General features: G+C 53.5%; 1 protein-coding gene across 1 annotated transcript; it reads left to right on the top strand.

Moving 5' to 3' along the window:
- The first annotated feature begins 435 nt into the window (after positions 1-435).
- On the top strand, positions 436-17,560 carry IGFBP5 (insulin like growth factor binding protein 5). Its single transcript, XM_042950108.1, has 4 exons — positions 436-1,621; positions 15,286-15,515; positions 16,111-16,230; positions 17,350-17,560. Exons 1-4 carry the CDS (start codon positions 1,288-1,290, stop codon positions 17,479-17,481), a joined length of 816 nt encoding a protein of 271 aa, XP_042806042.1. The 5' UTR covers positions 436-1,287; the 3' UTR covers positions 17,482-17,560.
- The last annotated feature ends 1,742 nt before the right edge of the window (positions 17,561-19,302 follow it).

Below are 19,302 nucleotides of genomic sequence, written 5' to 3'. Positions count from 1 at the left end.
ACATACACACACACACACACACACACACAGTAACTTAAACACTAGCAGACAGCCATTTCCCAAAGCCTGGGAAGAATTTCTTGGGCACTGTATATATCCACTTGGCTAATAAGAAAATGCTTCTCCAGGCAGCCGGAGCCTTGGCTAGTTGAGGGGTGGGAGGGAGGGGGAGACCGGGTTACTCTTCATTGTGTCCACCACCTCCTTGAATTCTCTCTTCCACTCGCCCCCCCCCCCACCTCCTCCCCCTGTAGGCAGCCCAGCCCTGTCCCCCATGCCCCTTTCTTACATTCCGGGGGGAGGAGGGCACTGTTCCGGGAGCTCAGGGGAGCCCCCGTGTGTCTAGAAGGCCTCTCCCCACCCCCACCCCGTGTGAGTTTGTACTGCAAAGCTCCTTGGCACCCTCGCCTGGGTTGGGTGTTGGGGAGCTCAAATAGCAGCTACAAACTGGCTGGCAGCCAGGGGCCGTCTATTTAAAAGCGCCTGCTCCACCGGAGCCCGTAGTCTCTTTGGAAACTTCTGCTGGGGGAAAGAGCTAGGAAAGAGCTGCAAATCGGTGTAGGGTTTTTTCTCCTTTTTTGCTCCTTTTAATTCCCCCCTCCTCCGTTTGCACCCTTCTCCGAGCTTCACGCGGAACCTGCGAATTTCGAAGAGGTGGTGGCAGAGTGGGAGCAAAGAGGTGTTAGGGTTTTGGATTGGGGGCTTTTTTTCTTTTAATTTCTTGATTTCAACATTTTCCCCCCACCCTCGCGGCCACAGCCGCCGCCTCTTACCTGTTCCGCGGCAGCCGCGCGCCGCAGGCAGCTGAAGGGTAGAGAGGAGCAGGGTATACTTCAGATTTTAAACAAAATTTTTGAAGGCAGACCCATTTTTCTCCCCCACCCCCACCCCCTTCTCCTCCACAGCCTCCGAGCGCATTATTCCGGTGGTTGTTTTGGGGTGAACAATTTTTGGCTTTTTCCTCCCTGTAATTCTGACCGGGTCCCGCCGAGCGCGGGGGGGGGTGTTGTTTCTCCGGCCTCCACTCCCTCCGCGTGCACCTGGCGCAGCTCTTCTCCCCCCAACCTGTTGCAAGTCCTTTAATCCTTGCATTTGGGACTTGATCGTGGGCGCCTCAGCCCTCCATCTCTCCCTACATTTTGCAATTGTCTGGGGGAGGGCACCTGCTCTACCTGCCAGAAAAAAAAAAAATTTTTTTTAATTTCTCCGGGCGCCCCCCTGGCCCCTTTCTCCCTACACTCTCGCTCTCGTGCCCCGCCCCAAGGTAAAGGGGAAGACACGGAGAAGATGGTGCTCACCGCGGTCCTCCTGCTGCTGGCCTCCTGTGCGGGGCTGGCCCAGGGCCTGGGCTCCTTCGTGCACTGCGAGCCCTGCGACGAGAAAGCCCTCTCCATGTGCCCCCCCAGCCCCCTGGGCTGCGAGCTGGTCAAAGAGCCGGGCTGCGGTTGCTGCACTACTTGCGCCCTGGCCGAGGGGCAGTCGTGCGGCGTCTACACTGAGCGCTGCGCCCAGGGGCTGCGCTGCCTCCCCCGGCAGGACGAGGAGAAGCCGCTGCACGCCCTGCTGCACGGCCGCGGGGTTTGCCTCAACGAAAAGAGCTACCGCGAGCAAGCCAAGATCGGTGAGCGCGCTCGGTGTGCCAGTCAGTTACACGGCGCACGGCCGGGGGACACGGGACAAGCTGGCCCCGCGCGCTTGGCCCAGCAAGTGGCTTAGAGCCGGGGTGTAGCCGGGGAGGAGGGTGGGGAGGGTCCGGGCACCTCGGAATTGGAGCCTGGCCGATCCAGCTACCCCAGGCTGCTTTCTAGCCGAGCTTCTCTCGCGGTTTTCGCTCCTTCTCCTCGCCCCTACCCCCACCCTTCTCACCCTCCCCCTTCTTCCCGAATACTGACTCTGAGCTGCTGTTCAGTCTCCCGGTCCAAACGGCCGGGTACTCAATCTCCAATCTGAGAGGGTGCATGTTACATTATCGATTCCCTCCTCCATCCCCCACCCCCACCCAATACGGTTTTTTCTGGACTTGATAAAGAAAATCTCTTTTGTTAAAATATTGCTTTGACTGGGGACCTGGAGAGAGAGGCGTTACGGGTCTGCTGTGGTAATTCCACCTTTGTGCCTCCCAGTCCCTGCCCTCCCCCCCCCCCTCCCCAGTCCGTCCTGACATTTCTATCCTCTACGCCTGCACACACTCGCGCGCACACACACCGCTCGCACGCTTGGAAGCTAACGTCTTTAGGGTGGGGGCTTTGATGCCCCTCCCACGTGCACACCATTGCTCTTGACTTGATTTGACTGTTTGTGGTAGATGGTGAAACATAGTACAATGCAAAATACCTTCTTTCCTCCTGGGAAAGGAAAAATTACAATAGCTCGCTCCGCGGCGGTGGGGGGGGGGGGGGGCGGCGGGGGGCGGGGAGGAACGGGTAAGGTTTAGGTTCCTGTGCTGAGTATTCGTCCCCGAATCTAATTCCTTTTTCCCCGCCCAAATTCCGATTTCACCTAGGAAGAAAGGTGGGTAGAGGGACAAGAAGGGATGGAAAACTCAGACATCACAACTTGCCCGCCAGTGCTAATCTCCCCACCACCACCACCACCTCAATCTTTCAAATCGGATCGCAAGTGGGTGTGGTGTAAATGCAAGAGGGGCCCTGGAAACGCAGAATGCAAAATCAAGTGGGCGGAGACGGAAAAGCCGCGCTCAGGGAGCCTCGCCTCCGCCTCCAGTAGCCCCGCCCCCTGGTTGCCCCGCCCCCAAATTCTCTGTGTCTGGAGTCTAGGGTTTAAAAGGTTGACAGAGCTACTTGTTCAATCAGTTCAGTCAGAACAGTTCTGCCTCCTTATCCCCAGCCCCCACCACCAGACGGGGTTTCCGTTTGGACTTAGACCTGATTTTACTTTTTTTTTTTAAAGTCCAGTGAATTGGACACAAAAATCTGGGTTCTGAAACATCAACCTGGTTATTCTCTCCAAAAGGGGTTAAGACTTGGCTAAATAATTTTTTTTTCTGTGTAATTTCTTACTGAGACCATGCCCTTCCCTCCTATCTCGTCCATTAGGGCACCCAACATGAGTTTTCCTAACTGCAAACTACAGACATTATCATACAGGAAAGGAGTCCGCTCCTGAGAAGCGGCAGGAGAACTTTCCCGGGTTCTTCCTGGATCCCCGCAAACTTTGCAGGTTTCGCCTGTCGCCCGCGGCTGCCCCTCCACTTTGCGAGAGGCTGTCGTTCTCCGGATTGCAGCCTGCAAAAAGGAACAGAGGGCAACACGCAGGCCCCGGAGGCCCTAGAGGCCCGTTTGTGAAGTTATTTTTATTAGGAGCCACTTTCCAAGGCGGTCCTGGCCGCCTTCATCTTGGGGGATGTGGATTTGGAAAATCTTAGCACGGGGGAAGAAAAGGTATGAATCGATTTCCTGGCTTGGAAGCCAGCGCTCTGGGTAAAAATCCGGTCACATCGAAAGTATGCAAGGTATCACTCAGCCGCATTCTGGGCCCGCTTTTATTTGCCCAACCGTGTGGTTGGTGTGATGCGGTTGGTGTGAAAGTTGTGCGCGCAGGGCGCGCGCACACGCGCGCGCAATTGCTGGAAGAGCAAATTGGCTCATCAGCCAACTTTCCAGTTCAACGTAATACGCGCGCGCGCGCGCGCGCGCACACACACACACACACACACACACACACACACACACTGGCTTTTGTCCCAAGCAAGATGCCCTTTAGAATTCTCAGCAGCCCATTCCTCAACCCCCACCCAAAAGGTGCCTCTCGGCGAACACGTAGCACCCTCCACGCCCCACCCTAGACTTTGCGACTCCACCCCGCCTTCGGCAGGTGCCTGACCCACCTCAGTTTCCGAACGGCTACAGGAGCTGACCCCCTTCCTTCCGGAAGATAGTACGCTAGTGGGCGCTCCTGGCTAGCGCCTTTCAACTCGAAAATCGCTGAGTGGGTCCCCAAAAAGTTGGAGATAGGACAGAGACGGTTCATAAAAAGAGGGAAAAGAACAGAGAGCGGGAGGAGAGTGTCGGCTCCTTTGGCCAAAAATCTTGTTCCCCAACACCCCACCGCCATGTCCCCCTCCCAAAATCAGCAATGAGAACTTGGATTTGCCTCTCCCTCCTGCGGTTGCCATACAGATATAGATTATGCGCACACACACACACACACACACATACACACACACCCATAAATCAAAAGATACATGCGCATGTAAAGAAAGATACAGATATAGATACATATATGTTTTTTTTCACCAAAAGAAAAAGTGCATCTCTAGAATCCGAAATGGAGAGCTGAGGAGAGCGAGGTGGCAGGCAGCCAAAGCTGCTGGGAGGAAGAGCCGAGGGCGGGCGGGCGGAGACTGGTGTTTTGCTGGGCGCGTTGCTGGGCAACCGGAGAGCCGAGTCCGCCCGCGAACTGGGTGCTGGGAGCGCGCCGGGCCCTACATTTTATTTTGGCCAGTTCTGGGGCAAAGATAGATACAGAAACAGAGGGCAGTGTGTGTGAAGGCTGGAGGGAGGCGGGAGACGAGCTATTTATTGAGCCAGGCTCAATAAATATCGGTGAGCTGGGTCGAGTCAAGGAAGCACCGGGCTTTTGCTTGGGCATTGTTTGGAGAAGGAGCCCTGTGGCTTTCTGGGAGGGAGGGCAGCCCACATATTTGCCCGGGTCTGGGAGATCTTTCTTGAGCCTGTGGGACATTAAGCTTGGGATACAGGGAGAAATGGGTTTTGAGTTTCAGTTCTGTCATTGAGAAATAAGAGAGGACAGAAAGTATGCTCTGGGAAAGAAAAAATAAAATTACCTAAATAAAAATAAATTCGACCTTTGCTGCTTTGAGGGGTTTGGCCTCCATCACCCTGGCTTCCACTCCAAACCTGGTCCGAATGCCATGTTGAAATCAAGTTCCAGAGTTAGGTTTATTGGCCAAATTTGTGTCTGGGTTGAACAAGATCATGGAAAACTGAAGGAGCCAGATTCCTTTCCCACCCGCATCCCCTCCCTTTGAAACAAGTCTTTGAGAGGCTGGCTATGCCCTGAGACAACCAAAATGGGAGTCAGGAAGACAGGAGATGGTGCTTTTAACTGGACTTTTCTTACCTCCCGCCACCTCTTTCTGCTGTGTCAGCTCACACTGGAAGAGTATGGACAGTTGGCCACTGTGAGAGCTCATTTTCTTTCCATATTTTTTTTTCTCTCTTCTTACCCCTCTTTCCCACTCCGCCCCCACCCCCAGCCCCTAGCTCCCGGCAATCCCTGAGGGCTTCCCTGAGGGCTCCAGTTTTAAGTCCACGCAGCTGCGAATTAGCCTGGGGCTTGGCTGGTTGGTTTTGAGCAGCAAGTGGGCTTAAAGCTGCAGAGGGAGGACCGGGCTGACCTAGGAGGCAGAGGTCACCTCGAGGGTTCCAGCAAAGGGCAGGAGAGCAGGATTCCCAGCAGAAGTCCGGGTCCCCTTAATGGGGGATGGGGGAAAGGGAGATAGGGGGAGGTGGCTAGCGGGGTAAAGAAGGTGATTTTTGTCTAAAGTTTTTGCTTTGTACCTGAGCAATGCCTTTGCAACCTTGGGCTATTGAATGTGTAAGAACGTAGAACTTGAGAAAAGGGATCTGCACACTCCGAGCCCACTGCATCCAGAAACTGGAAGAATGCCATAAACAGAGCAGGTACCAGTGAGGGACCAACACGGGGTACAAGTGAAGAGGGCCGAAGAATGGACTCGGTGAGAGACGAGGAGGCAGTTCAGAGGGGTTTTGTTAGGGTTTTTGTTTCGCGTTTTGCAGTTGGTCTAAAAGTTGCAGTCCCCAGAGACCATCCTTAAATTGCCATCTGGATATGTTTTCCAAAACAATAAGATTTGTTACCTATTTGCAAAAACTAATAAGCAAATCTACAAGGAGGCCAGTTCTAAGCTTCTCCTCCCCACTGCCCCATATACAGAGGTTCCTCCACTTTTGTTTCCTGTTCCATTTCTTTTCATGATTTCTGTTATGATGTCCTTTTTTTTTCTTTTCTTTTTTGTTTAATATAAATCCAGAGAGACAAAGTGGCTCTTCCTGTCTGGCCACTCGGCTTAGCTCGGTCCCAGTGTGCCCCCAGGAATTGTCTGGGTATTGGCCAAAGAGTGCTGATGCTGGAAGGAACCCACAGATCCCAGCAATCAAAGCAATGGTTTTACAGATGAGACGCTGAGGCTGAAGGTGTTGAGTCACTTGCCCAAAATTAGGCGCGGAGTTGGCAGCAGAGTCGGGTGGATAGAACTCAGTCTTACAGTCCTGTTGATTCTATACTCCATTCTGCCATTCCGGGCTCTTCACTAGTCCCTGGGGCCTGGCCCAAGCTGCAGCGAGGCTGTGGCAAGTACAGCCCAATGGTGGGGGGTGTGAAGGTGAATGGAGGGCTCAGAACTTGGGGGTGCTCTGTTTTATGGGAAGTGAAGTAGCCCCAAAGCGGAGAATGCAACACCCCTTTTATTTGCAATCCCACTCGGTCGCATTCCTTTCTCTACCTGGTCTTGGGAACAAGGCTGGCTTAGGACAGTGGTTTGGTGAGGGACAGGCAGGGGCAAGGAGAGTGGAAAGGGGCAGTGCTGAGCCCAGACTTCGGATCCATGTACCAAACCTCATTTCCTGAACTGCAGGGCGCTCTCCGGGCGCGGGAAGCCAGGCAGGCAGGCCCTCGCTTCCCCTTGGCTGTGCCTTGGCCCACAGGGTCCAAGGAGAATGTGGCCAGAAGCAGCCGGCTTCCTGTGGCCACCAGCCTCCGCCAGCACAGGCCTTTTGTGGAGTCAGGCAAGCAGGATGGGGAGACCAGAGCTGGCAAGCTGTGCGGGGCAGGATGGGAGGAGGGAGAGAAAACCACAAGCCACAAGAGTTGATAAGGAGGAGAACAAGTCACCAGATTTTGAGCATATACAAGTATGTCAGACGATCTTTCCCAATGAGAAGAGAGAGAGAGAGAGAGGCCTCCTGATTACAGCTGGGGGCCTCAGATTGATCTGAGGAGTTGCCAAAGGCCATGCTAATACATCCTGGAGCTGTGGCATCCTGTCCCATGTCTCTTGGGGGATTGATTCTTGAGGACCAGACGGATAAGTTAAAGCCCTCTTCCCGGTAGGTTACACCTGCCAGGTGCACCCTAGGGGACTTTTAATACAAATAGGTTACCTCATTTTCCATCCCTCAACCTCAACCATCAGATGTGGGCCTTCCCTTGCTAAATCCTGAAGCTGAATTTGCACTCAAAACCTGGGCTCCTTTGACCTTTGCTGGTTTGCAACGATGTCTTGCAACGATGCTCCAGTTATCCCAAACCATTCAGATTGTTCCATCCCAGCTGAACTGAGCGTATATGCTCCACAATCTCTTTGTCACCCACTGAAGATGACTGTCCTTCCAGACCCTTTAGGACAACACTGGCCAATTGAAATATAATACAAGCCACCCATGTCAGTTCAAATTTTCTACTAACCACATTTTTTAAAAAGGCAAAAGAAATGGGCGAAATTAATTTTAACCATATATTTTAATTCAGTATGTCCAAAATATTATCATTTCAACATACACCCAAACAGTTATAATGAGGGATTTTACGTTCCTTCTTTCACATTAAATCTTTGAAATCTGAGGTGCAGTTGACATCTACAGCCCATCTCAGTTGGGACACTACATTTTCACTGGAAATACTTGATCTGTAGTTTTAAGTTTCATAAAAGTTACAGTTGAAAAACTGGATTCACATACCCGAGTTGTTCCAAACATGCTCAAAAATTGTCCAATAACAGTATTCGTTTGTATATTTAAATTAATGTAGGGGTAAGGGCGCCTCGGTGACTCAGTCGGTTAGGCGTCTGACTTCAGCTCAGGTCATGATCTCACGGCTTGTGAGTTCGAGCCCCATATTGGACTCGGTGCTGACAGCTCGGAGCCTGGAGCCTGCTTCGGATTCTGTGTCTCCCTCTCTCTCTGCCCCTCCCCTGCTCACGCTATGTCTCTTGCTCTCAAAAACAAAAATTAAAAAAAATTTTAATTTAATTTAAATGAAATACATTCTTGAATTCAGCCCCACTAGCCACATTTCAACCTTCAGTAGCCACATGTGGCTAGCGGCCCTGTAACTGGACAGCGTAGAGGCCACCACAAGCCCCTCCCCAACCTGAGGAAGGAAATAACGTCCCTACTCTCCTCCGGCATCCAAGGAGTCCAAAAGGAAGAGTCTTGAGTCTGGATTGCCAGACACAACAGGACTCTTCTCTGACCCCTAGCCACTCTATTCGTAGGGGGACCAGAGAGAATTCTCGCTGTCTGTTTGCTCCCTGCCACCCCCTTCTGGCCATCCAGGACCATTTTGAGGGAATGTGGCTGCCTAATTGTAAGGTTCTGAATGGACTGTGATGAGTCATGAGTGGAAGTGTAGCCAGGTCAGAGAAATGGCCAAGTGTCTCCTCCCCGCCTCCCCCCTTTTCCATTCAGAGGCTGCTTTCCACCTGGCCCCTCCTCTCCCTTCTGGTTTGGGATGTCTGTAGGGAACAGACATTTCTACTGAGCATTCTCCACCTTCGCCAGCTCCAGAGAAACCTGGCAAGGGATCTTGACGCTGTGCGTAAGTGTGTATTTCTTCTTTTTTTTTTAAATTTTTTAAAATCTTTATTTGTTTTTGAAAGAGAGACAGAGCGTGAGCAGGGGAGGAGCAGAGAGAGGGGGAGACACAGAATCCGAAGCAGGCTCCAGGCCCCGAGCTGTCAGCACAGAGCCCGACGCGGGGCTCAAACTCCTGAACCATGAGATCGTGACCTGAGCTGAAGTCGGACGCTCAACTAACTGAGCCACCCAGGCGCCCCAAGGCTCAGTGTGCATAAGTGTGTGTTTCTTATATGTAAAGTTACCGCCAGCTGCCTTCCAGGGATCAAGAAATGTGTACCGGAGCTGCAGCCCTGAATCCTCCTTGGGCCATAGAGGAAGTAAAATGAGGGGCGTTTTTTCTTTACCTCTGATCCCAGGACGGTGGAAGGTGTGTGAGGGAGACCTTGGCCTTTCATTCTGGGGAGTGTTACCAACTTGACACCAGCCACATCTGTGCCATCTAGGCAACCTCGGTGCAATTAGGAATTGCAATTAGGAATTAGGAATGCAATTAGACAAGGGGAAACTTCTGGAGGGAGTTCTCGAGGTAGGGACTGGTTCCTCTTACCTGGGCTTGGTGATCAGACTTTCTGGCAGTCTGACTCTTGTTCTGACTGCTTACCCGCTATGCTAGATGCTGTCTTTATTTCTCTGCTTAGGAGATGTCACATATCCCTGTTGACCAACTTGGCCATTGGCTTAGCCAATGCCAAGGTGCTTAGTACTCAGCACCTGAGTACTTTAGTTTTCCTGGCCTGAAATGGGGCAGGGGCTGTCAAGGAGCTCAGCAGGGTAAGCCTAATGGCCTCCCTGTCTATTCACAGATTCTCTGAACCGGCTCCCCGCCTCTGTCACTCACCCCAGGTCAAAGTTCCCCTCCAGTGTCTTCTGCAACTGTCCCTTAGGATGACGGTTGTTTGGGTTTGTTTTCCTCTTGAAAAGACAGTGCTTTTGTCCTTCTCAGACCATAAGTCAGGTTAAAAAGAGCCCAGAACACGCACGTCTGTTGCTGACCACAGAGGAAAAGAAAACAGTGTCTTCCAGGAGAGACTAGGGCAAGGCAGACACGGGCCAGGGATGGAATGGGTAGGAGGAGGGACACTGCAATTCCCCAGGAAGGTTCAGCAGCCTCTCCCTACCGCCCTGTCCCCTTTCTGTTTACGCAAGGGCATGCGCACACAGTGTGATTGATTCACATGGCATCCACAGCTGGGAAACGGTCAGACTTCAGGAGACTGAAACGTGTCTCACGGTTTTTTAAACAGTGAGCCGCCAATCCGTCATTTCCCCGTAAGCCTCCTGTCCTCACAAAAAGCAGGAGGATGCAGGTTGGCTGCGAAACAGGGCAAGGTTGGGAGGCGGCTCAAAGCATCTAGCCACACCCAGGCACGGGTCAGTGCCCTCAGACCAGCTGTCCAGTAGAACTGTCTGCGATGATGAAAATGCTCTATACGTGCACTGTCCAACACAGTAGCCATTCACCGCTGTGGCCACTGAGTCCTTGAAACGTGAATAGAGTGACTGAGGAGCTGAATTCGTGATTTGATTTAATATTTATCCATGTAAGTAGCCACATGTGGCTAGTGAGTACTGTATTGGAGAGCACAACCTTAGATCAAAGAAGCCCAGTAAATCCGGGGATCCCTCCTTGTTCCTGTTCCTCTAAGACTAATTCCTCGGCTTTCTGGCTCCCTCTGCAGCAGCTTCAATGCTTTAAGGCAAGGGCCTGAGTGATGTGACCTCTCAAGGCATCCAAGGAACCCTAACATGCCTGAGTTTATGTTACAGAAACGCTTCTAGACCCACTTCTCTTTAACTCTTGGGGAAATCTGTGTCTGTCTCTATTTAAACATTATATACTGGTTACCATATAATCGAGAGAAAAAGATAAATGACAAAGCTGTGTGCTTAAGAAATGTACTGCTTAGGGGCGCCTGGGTGGCGCAGTCGGTTAAGCGTCCGACTTCAGCCAGGTCACGATCTCGCGGTCCGTGAGTTCGAGCCCCGCGTCAGGCTCTGGGCTGATGGCTCGGAGCCTGGAGCCTGTTTCCGATTCTGTGTCTCCCTCTCTCTCTGCCCCTCCCCCGTTCATGCTCTGTCTCTCTCTGTCCCAAAAATAAATAAAAAACGTTGAAAAAAAAAAAATTTAAAAAGAAATGTACTGCTTAAATTCCAAAGAAGGAGTTAGAATGAGGGCCAGAGGAAACCCAGCTCCCCTTTTCATTCCTTGTAGAGATTCTGGGCAAACCCATCTTGTCTCCTGGCTAGAAAAAGAGACTTTCCCTTCCCCAGGTCCAGGTGGCCTGGCAAAGCCCTACATTCTTCCAGAGCTGTGAATTCCAAATACGCCTCGGTTTCTTCAATTTCCACAAGCAAAGTCGCAATATCAGGGCCACCCCATTTTCTCTTAAGGTCGATTATGAGGTTAAGATAGATTGGGAAACTACCACCGGCCCAGGAGCAGGGAGCTAATGATGCCAGGGCAGGACTAGGAGCCCCAGGATGGAGGGTTAGATTGCAGGGAGCAGCGGGTCCCTGACACCTCGTCACCAGGCTGGGGAGAAGGATGGAATCAGAATGCACCTGCTGGTGCACCATCCGGCCCCTGCGAGAGAGCAGAGGCAGCCAGAGGTTGGATGTGGACAGCACGGTGGCATTTGGGTAGGAAGCATGCATCGTATACTCCGCTATGAGTAGACCTGCCCACCCTAGCGTGCCTCCGGGTGCATAGCAGCTGGGCCTACAGCCAGACACCCTCTGTGACTGCTGGGTCATGGAAATGGCACAGCCCTCCAGGAGGTGTTCCTGTCGGTGCAGGAACGGCCGTGTTGTGTCCCTGGATGCTGGGGCAATGCTCTGAACCGGGAGCGCCTTATGAACGGAAAAGGAACGGAGTTGGCCACCCTGACGTGGCAGGGGCTGGGGCCATCAGGGAGCTGGTTGGAATGACTGAGCTTGGAAGGCAGACCAGACTCAGAACCCACCTGAAAGGCAACCATCAGGATGACGGGATAGCCCTCACTCCCTCAGTCGTTGGGTGAGATTGCGGGATCAAAGGGCCCTGCCTCCACCATCCCGTGGAGGAGCGAACAATAACCAAACATGCCGCTTTTCCATCTGCTGCAGAATCCTTTCAAAATGACATCCAGAGATGGGAAGGGAGGCCCTGGGCATGTCTTGCTTCCACCCCAGATCACTTGTCAGCTGCAGATTAGAGAAGCAACACGGGCTTATGCACAGGTCGGCCTTGTCCGTCCCCCCCTCCCCAACAAGCCTCCCACTCTCCCACTGTGTCCACGCGTGGGTTTTTTTTCCAGTTCTTCACTGGCCATCCCCACGACTCCTCAAATGCATGCTGCAGACACACAGAGAGAAGGAGAGGACTTGGGTAGCTGTCACAGAAGTAGAGGAGGAAAGCACCCAAATCCCAGATTTTAAAATTGCTTGCAATCCTTGGAAGCACTGGAAACAGGTTGTGTGGCCGTCAGTCTCCTCCGCCATCTACTGGCCATGCGGGGGTATTGACCTGTTTTTGGACCAGCTTCCAGAACCCCCTGCCCCTTGAAGTTCCCTTGCCTTTCAGGGGCCCGGGCAACTCACCAGGAAGTCTTCCCCTAAATCCCCTCTGCAGCTTTGGTCCATATCCTCTGGATGAAAAAGTGCAGGAGCAGCCAGCTACCTGTGCCTGCCTGTCTCACCCAAAACTTAAACCCTTCCCAAATTGAAAGCCTGTTTATGGCTTGGCCGGGAAGCAGCTGAGTAGGGCTAGCCGGCTCTGCCATTCCAGCTCTGGTCTTACTTTCCAGCTTTTTAATCTTCGTAGCTCTGCACTGGCTTGGTGCCACGTTTCCACTGTCTCTGGAGACTGCAGGTGACCACAAGACCCTGATTAGTATCTTTGATACTCGACTGTCCTGCTGCCTAAGAGGTCCCGTGGGGTTAAGTGGCACCAAAAACCAGGAGGCACATCAAAACTTAAAGTTCAGAAGCAGCCAAAGAGCCTGTGCGCTGGGGAGGGTGTGCCCTCAGGAACCCCGCCTTGGTGAGCCCGGGGAAGGAGAGAGGGCTTGCAGGAGTGTTTTGAGTTCCTCAGAGAACTTACAGGGATCTGCATCATTTTCCGATATCAACATGTGCCTAGCCCCGAGGCCGTATTTGAACACCTTCAGAGAAAAGACTAAGGTGAAGGAAAATTTGCTCCCGAGTTTATGGAACCACTGCTAACAGCCCCGTCCTCCTGCCAGGAAGAGTGAGTCCAGGGTAAGGGTGGCCCATAGCACTTCCTAGAAAAAGTCCTAAGAGGCGAAGAGTCTTGAGAAAAGCTGTCGATATATGGAGTGCTGTGAGCCAACATGCTGCCAGGCCCACAAGGCAGAGAGAGGAGCTCCGTGAGAGGCGACACGAGATCTGGAGGATGGCAACCTCTGACCAAAGGGACGGAGGGGCCCCTGCAAAACAGGTGGCCAGAGGAGGATGGGTGGTGCTCCCGTCCCAGATGTCTTCAGGAAGTAGAAAGAGCACCCTGAGACAACGTGGATGTACTTGTTCCTGCTTGGACACAGGGACGTGGACCCGGGGGTCTATTGGAAGGGTTCCAGGAGCTGGTACAGCCAGCCCCTGGAGGTGAGCAGCTTCCTGGGGTCTCTCCCATGAAAGAGGTGACTCCTGGAGCCCGGCCCTGCAGGTGCCCCTGAGGACAAGTTGCTGGCCCTGCAGCCCAGGCTGGAGCAGTTTCTGAAGGAGACACTCAGCCCTCTGCCAGGTGCTGGTCGGCATCTGGCCCACCCACCCCCCACCCTCCCTCACTTCACGTGGTTATCATCTCGATTAGGGAAAGGGTGTGGCCATGCACCCCAGAACGCCCCCAACCTTTCAGTGGCAACCATCTCTTTGTCCTCTCTCCTACCTCAGCTGTCAACTGCTTGTTAAAAGTCCGAATGCTTGGTGATGCCCAGAGAGATTGAGTGAAGTGTCTCAGATCACCCAGCAAGATGGGCTCAGCAACCCTCTGTGCCACAGTTGGCTTTTCGTTTCCACGCATCTCTCCCCAAGACCTGAGCCTCGGGTTTGGGACTAAGTTACTAGATAACAGAGCCCTAGCCTTTCAATTTGTACAGAGTCCCCCCCGCCCTCCACCCCAAGCCGGCTCTGCTCCTCCCTGTGCCGCACCCCATTCTAACTTGTCCTGCAACCAAGAAAAGTTGGTTGGCTCCAAACCCCACTCCTTAGCCATCCTCCATCTGCCAGGCACATCACCATGCCAGTTAGTCATCACAGCAGGTTTGCTTGACTCCACTGAGTCAAGCCGAGGTGGGAAGAGGGAGGGAAAGACCAAAAGTGGGGGATGGGGACCTGGCACTGAGTTTTCTGCTCAGAGAAAGCCCGCCTGATGCTCCGCCATTTGCTCTCTTCCCGTCCTCTTCCCCTCCGGTGACTACTTCCCTGCCTATGGATAAATACCCAAATCAGCTAACCCCCACCCAAAACACTGCAAACCTGTGGAGGCTTCTTCGGGGCGGGGAACTTCCCTGCCAGGGCCTTAAAGACCGGATACCTATTCACTTAAGTTTGACAAATCCCAAGCCAAGAGACAAACAGGTGCCCAGGTGCTTCCTGCCACCTGCCATCCCGACCGGGTTAGGCCGGGTCCCCAAACGCCTTCCTTACCCCACACCTGGAACTCCCCCTGGGAAGAGGGCCTCTGCCCGGGGGACACAAAACAGTGTCTTCCCACCAAGGTTCTCCTTCCCAGTGCATCCCTTCATCCGCACCTCCTTGGAGTCCTCTCCCTCCATTTCCCATCCCGATGCCTTGTCCTCATGGCTCCTGGGGAGCCCAGTGACGGTGGAGTGGGCAGGGGACCGGATCTTCCCTCTCCTCATTTGAGTCAGTCGGGGTCACTCCAGAGCCCTGTCTTCTCTTTCTAAAATTTGAAAAGAAAAGAGGTGTTGTAGACGGGGCCTCCCTGCCCCCACCCGCCCCACCTTGTACCTGGTCTTGCTCTGGGCATCCTGGCCACGCCCTGACCGGCTGGGAAGAGCGGCTCTGTGTCTGCCGGGGCTGGTGGGGTCAAAGAGCTGAGAGGACACGTGGGGACCCAGAGAAGGGTGCCTAGGAGAGAGGAATGTACTGGAAGTCTGTGGAGGGAGAAAAGGCTAGGGGTAGAATTAACAGATCAACAAATAAATGAACAAAGTCCTGCTTCTTTAAAGGTCATAAGTCAGCTAAGTATAGACTGTCACCAAGTCTCTCCTATATATAACCGCTCCAGCCCCAGCCAGCTGTCAGCCTCTCTTGGCCTGGAGCTGAGTTATGTTCCAGCCTCCCAGGGCCCGGAGCACAGAGCCAGCTCAAGGGTTCCAGGTCCCCCCACCCCGCCACCAGCACCGCTCCCCTCCAAGCCCCACACGTCTGGCTCTCTCAAATCTTCTCCTCTTCATGATCGTCCCCACCACCACCCTGCTAGCCTAGATCCTGAGGACCGTCCTACTCCCATCCCGGTTGCCCAAGTCAGAATCCAGCCCAGCTCCAACAGTCCTGGAGGCACAAAGACCCCACATAAGATAGACTTGGCCTTTCCTGTCCATGCTGGGCTGTCACCTATTTTCCCCCAACAGCCTGCATCTCACCCCTGAGGCTGATCCTCTGCCTCCTTCTCCTGCAGAGAGAGACTCCCGTGAGCACGAGGAACCAACCACCTCCGAGATGGCTGAGGAGACCTACTCGCCCAAGATCTTCCGGCCCAAGCACACCCGCATCTCCGAGCTGAAGGCCGAGGCCGTGAAGAAGGACCGCAGAAAGAAGCTGACCCAGTCCAAGTTTGTGGGGGGCGCTGAGAACACTGCCCACCCCCGGGTCATCTCTGCACCTGAGATGAGACAGGAATCCGAGCAGGTGAGTCTCGAGGATTCTCTCCTCATCTCCGTCGGCATCCGCACCTGGCCACCTCTGCCACTCCCCTGACTTTTGACCTTCCCCTGATTCTAAATGAGCATCCGTGGGCAGCAGGTGCTTTGGCTGGGCCTAGCTGAGGGCCTACCGCTTAGATCAGCTTGGGATTCAGGAGGATTTTCAGAGCCTACGTTTATCAGGCCTTGGTGCTTGACCGAGGGACCCCGGGAGTAGAGGCGGTGCTCATTCAAGGAAGGTGCTGGGCTGCCACAGCAAACACACCAGGAGCTGCGACGTCACCTGGGCAGAGGCTGCATGTTCCCCTAGGGCATCTGCCGACGACCACCCCGGATGTAATCAGGGCAGAGCGGAAGAGCTGAGGGTGGGTGTTGTGGGAGGTAAGTGGGACCATGTGTCTTCCTGTCTAGTCACACGCAGGCTCCTCCCAGAGGAGGAAAGATCTTAGGTAGCAAGTAATTGGAGCGACAGTCTCGACAGACCCTTCAGCCCCCGTGCCCTCGGCCACGCGCTCTGCGTATACAGGTGGTTTCTCCATTTGGGTGCCGCCGTGTCCCTCACCCCTGCTGTCCTCACACAGGGCCCCTGCCGCAGACACATGGAAGCTTCCCTGCAGGAGCTCAAAAGTAGCCCACGCATGGTGCCCCGCGCCGTCTACCTGCCCAATTGTGACCGCAAAGGATTCTACAAGAGGAAGCAGGTACGCCACCCGCCCCGCCCCTGCCCCCAGGTTCAGAGGGCTCCTGAAATGGCACTTGCCAGAAATTTTTTTTACCTCTGAATGCTTAAGATTTCCGTCATTAACAATAGTGTTTCCTGAGCCTCCGGTCTCCGTGCAGGTACCCCGGTCGCCGGGCTCCCGGTTCCCTCCTGTGCTATGATCTACTTAAGTTTTAATGATCCACCTTGTTTCCATGAATCCATTGAAAAAGGAAGCTTTATATCACTATGTCATATCGCACGTTGTACCTACTATTTTCTGACAACCCCACACACAGAAATACATACATCCGCAGATGATGACTTCAAAACCTATTTCAGCAGGTACCCACCCCCCCCCCCAGATCATTTACATCCCATTCGCAGCCAGCCTGCCCTTTGGGCAACACGGAATATTGAGCCTATTCAAGTGGTACCCATTACCTCAGGCCGGTGGTTCTCACACTTCCTGGGAAGTGGCTTATTAAAACACCAATTGCTGGCCAGAGTTTTCCGGGATGGAACTCTGGGAATTTCGCATTTCTAACACGTTCCCTCCCAGGTGACACTGATGGTCCACAAGGGTCAGGGGTCAAGAGCCAGGTGGCCTTGGGTCAATTCTTGGCTCTCCCACTTACGAGCTGTGTCCCCCTTACCTAGTCATTTAATGTCTCTGCCTCCAGCTTCTCATGCAAAATGATGACTGCACCCATTGTCCTTACGCAGTTATGAGGGATAATGGACTCTTCTTTGTAAAACCCTTAGAACAGTACCTTCTATGTAGTAAGTGTTCAGCAGTGTCTGCTACATGATGAAGCTGTGCCAGTGATGCCCGGTACCATCACCACCACCGCCTTCATCATCATGTAGCCGCCTGGAGAATACCGCGGCAGAGGACCCTGAACGGGTGACATAAAAAAGAGCTTGTAAGAGCTAATCAGGGGCCGACTGTCTAAGTCAGCATCTTCCGTGGGGCCATCCCCGTGCAGGGGGTTTACTGGAACCCCATGGCTGAGGTCGGGGTTGAGAATCTGTCTGGGGGCAGGGAAGACAAAGGCCAGACAGGAGCAGAGCCTCCGGGGACAGCCACCCTCACTGCCTGTCGCTCTCCCCACCCCAGTGCAAGCCTTCCCGCGGCCGCAAACGTGGCATCTGCTGGTGCGTGGACAAGTACGGGATGAAGCTGCCAGGCATGGAGTATGTCGATGGGGACTTTCAGTGCCACACCTTCGACAGCAGCAACGTTGAGTGATGCGTCCCCTCCCCATCCTTCCCTCGCCCCGTCCCACCCCCAGCCCCGACTCAAGCCAGCACCTCCCTCCACCCCAGGACGCCACTCATTTCATCTCATTTAAGGGAAAAAAAAATACATATATCTATCTATTTGAGGAAACTGAGGACCTCGGAATCTCTAGCAAGGTCTCAACTTTCAAACCGGCAACAGCGGAGATGCAAAAAGCTAAGGAGACCCCCCCCCTTTGAAAATGGTTTTCTTTTTGAAGCAAGTTGAATGGACAGGGAGGGGAAGGGAGGAGGAACATGAGAGAGAAAGGAATAAAGTGCACGTGTAGAAGAGAGGGGGAGACAAACCGAGTTTCGAAAAAGGAAAGAAGAATGTGGGCAGGAAGGAAAGATCACCGGGACCATGGCTGGATCCACCTGTCGTGTCCAGCCCTGGCCTGAGTTGGGAGACGTTTGGGCACTAGAAGGTATGGCCCAAGGTGTGGCATTCGATGACACCCTTGGGGGTTTTCCCGACTGGATTGGATACAGGGGGAGAAAGGAAAAGACAGAAGGGGTCAGTGCCTCTCCTGGATCTGTCTCCACCTCCAGCCAGCGAGCTGCATGGCTCCCACCCACCCCTCCTCCCCTCTCACCCGGCAGAGGGTTCTCCCTCCCCAAAACTTCTAAAAACTAAAATGCATTCCATTCTTCTCCAAACAGAGCAAATGAATAACCGAGTGTCATTAGAGAGATAGATTTTTCCTAAGCAGATACATAAAGATTGTGTGTACGTCTTTCACTCCCCGTGCAGACGTTTAGAACCCAGTACACACGCCCAGAGTGGACAGACTTGCCCTTCCAGGGTGACTAGATCATGCCGACACGCACGGTGATTTCAGCCCCTCATTGCACTCAATTCACCATTAGCACGGCCTCTGTGGGGGAGGATAGGCTGAAAACAGTGTGGCCTCGTATTTATCTACGAGGCTCCATGTAGTGATCTATAAGGCATATAAATCTATTTTCTTTCTTTTTTTTCTTCTTTCCTTTCTTTCAAAGGTTTGTATTAACTTTTCAAAGGAGTTCCTCTGGGGGCACTGAGGAACTTCCTCATTTGGGGAAAAACCAGGAAAACCCAAATTCTTCTAACACAACCCTTAACTCTGGCTTGGCCAGCCTCCCTCGAGGGGCAAACGCAACCTTGGGCAGGCCACGGTGTTGGATTTTTTCACGATTCCCCGTACGCGTGTGTGTGTCCATAGGTACCACCGAGCCAGGTAGATGAGGGCTCTTGATGGTGCATTGCCCCTGCGTGCACCATCCCCCGCCTCCCCCTCCCCCTCCCCCCCCCCCCCCCCCCCCCCAGCACATCCTTTAGACCCTCCAGAAGTAACCGGCTCTGGGCCCTGCACCAGTCGCGCACACCAGCTCCAAGTTGGACCCCCTGGTCCTGCCCAGCCTTTTCATTTCATCCGGGCAGAGCCTGCATTTTGAAAGCCTCTCTGGGCCTTCACGCTGGCAGAGCAGGAGAGAGACTGAAGTGAGAGGTGGCAGCAGGGGTGATGGAAGTGAACCGGTTTAAATACAGGGAAACAGTAAAAGTGATTGCATTGCGCAGGCCCACGTAGAGGGCATATGGAGGGACGGGGGCTGGAGGGACGGGGGTAGTGGGCAGGGGGACTGCCCTGTTTTAGCTTTGGAGCAAAGCAACAGAAAGGAGGACAGAGCCAAGAGAAGCCTCCCTGGCTCCCCACCCCCTACACCCTTTGGGATTCGAGAGGAAAGAAAGAGGAAGATGGGGGCACGGTTTCTCAGAAATGAGCTTAATCCAGGCCTGAGGGCCAGTAAG

Source organism: Panthera leo, chromosome C1 (genome assembly GCF_018350215.1).
Source record: "Panthera leo isolate Ple1 chromosome C1, P.leo_Ple1_pat1.1, whole genome shotgun sequence".
Taxonomy (NCBI): domain Eukaryota; kingdom Metazoa; phylum Chordata; class Mammalia; order Carnivora; family Felidae; genus Panthera; species Panthera leo.
This window is presented reverse-complemented; position numbering and strand designations above follow the sequence as displayed.

Excerpts from the sequence above, each read along its gene's own strand:
- IGFBP5 (XM_042950108.1), top strand. The coding sequence starts at position 1,288 with ATGGTGCTCACCGCGGTCCTCCTGCTGCTGGCCTCCTGTGCGGGGCTG. Across the intron at positions 1,622-15,285 it reads CCGCGAGCAAGCCAAGATCG|AGAGAGACTCCCGTGAGCAC; the intron begins GTGAGCGCGCTC and ends CTTCTCCTGCAG. Across the intron at positions 15,516-16,110 it reads TGAGACAGGAATCCGAGCAG|GGCCCCTGCCGCAGACACAT; the intron begins GTGAGTCTCGAG and ends GTCCTCACACAG.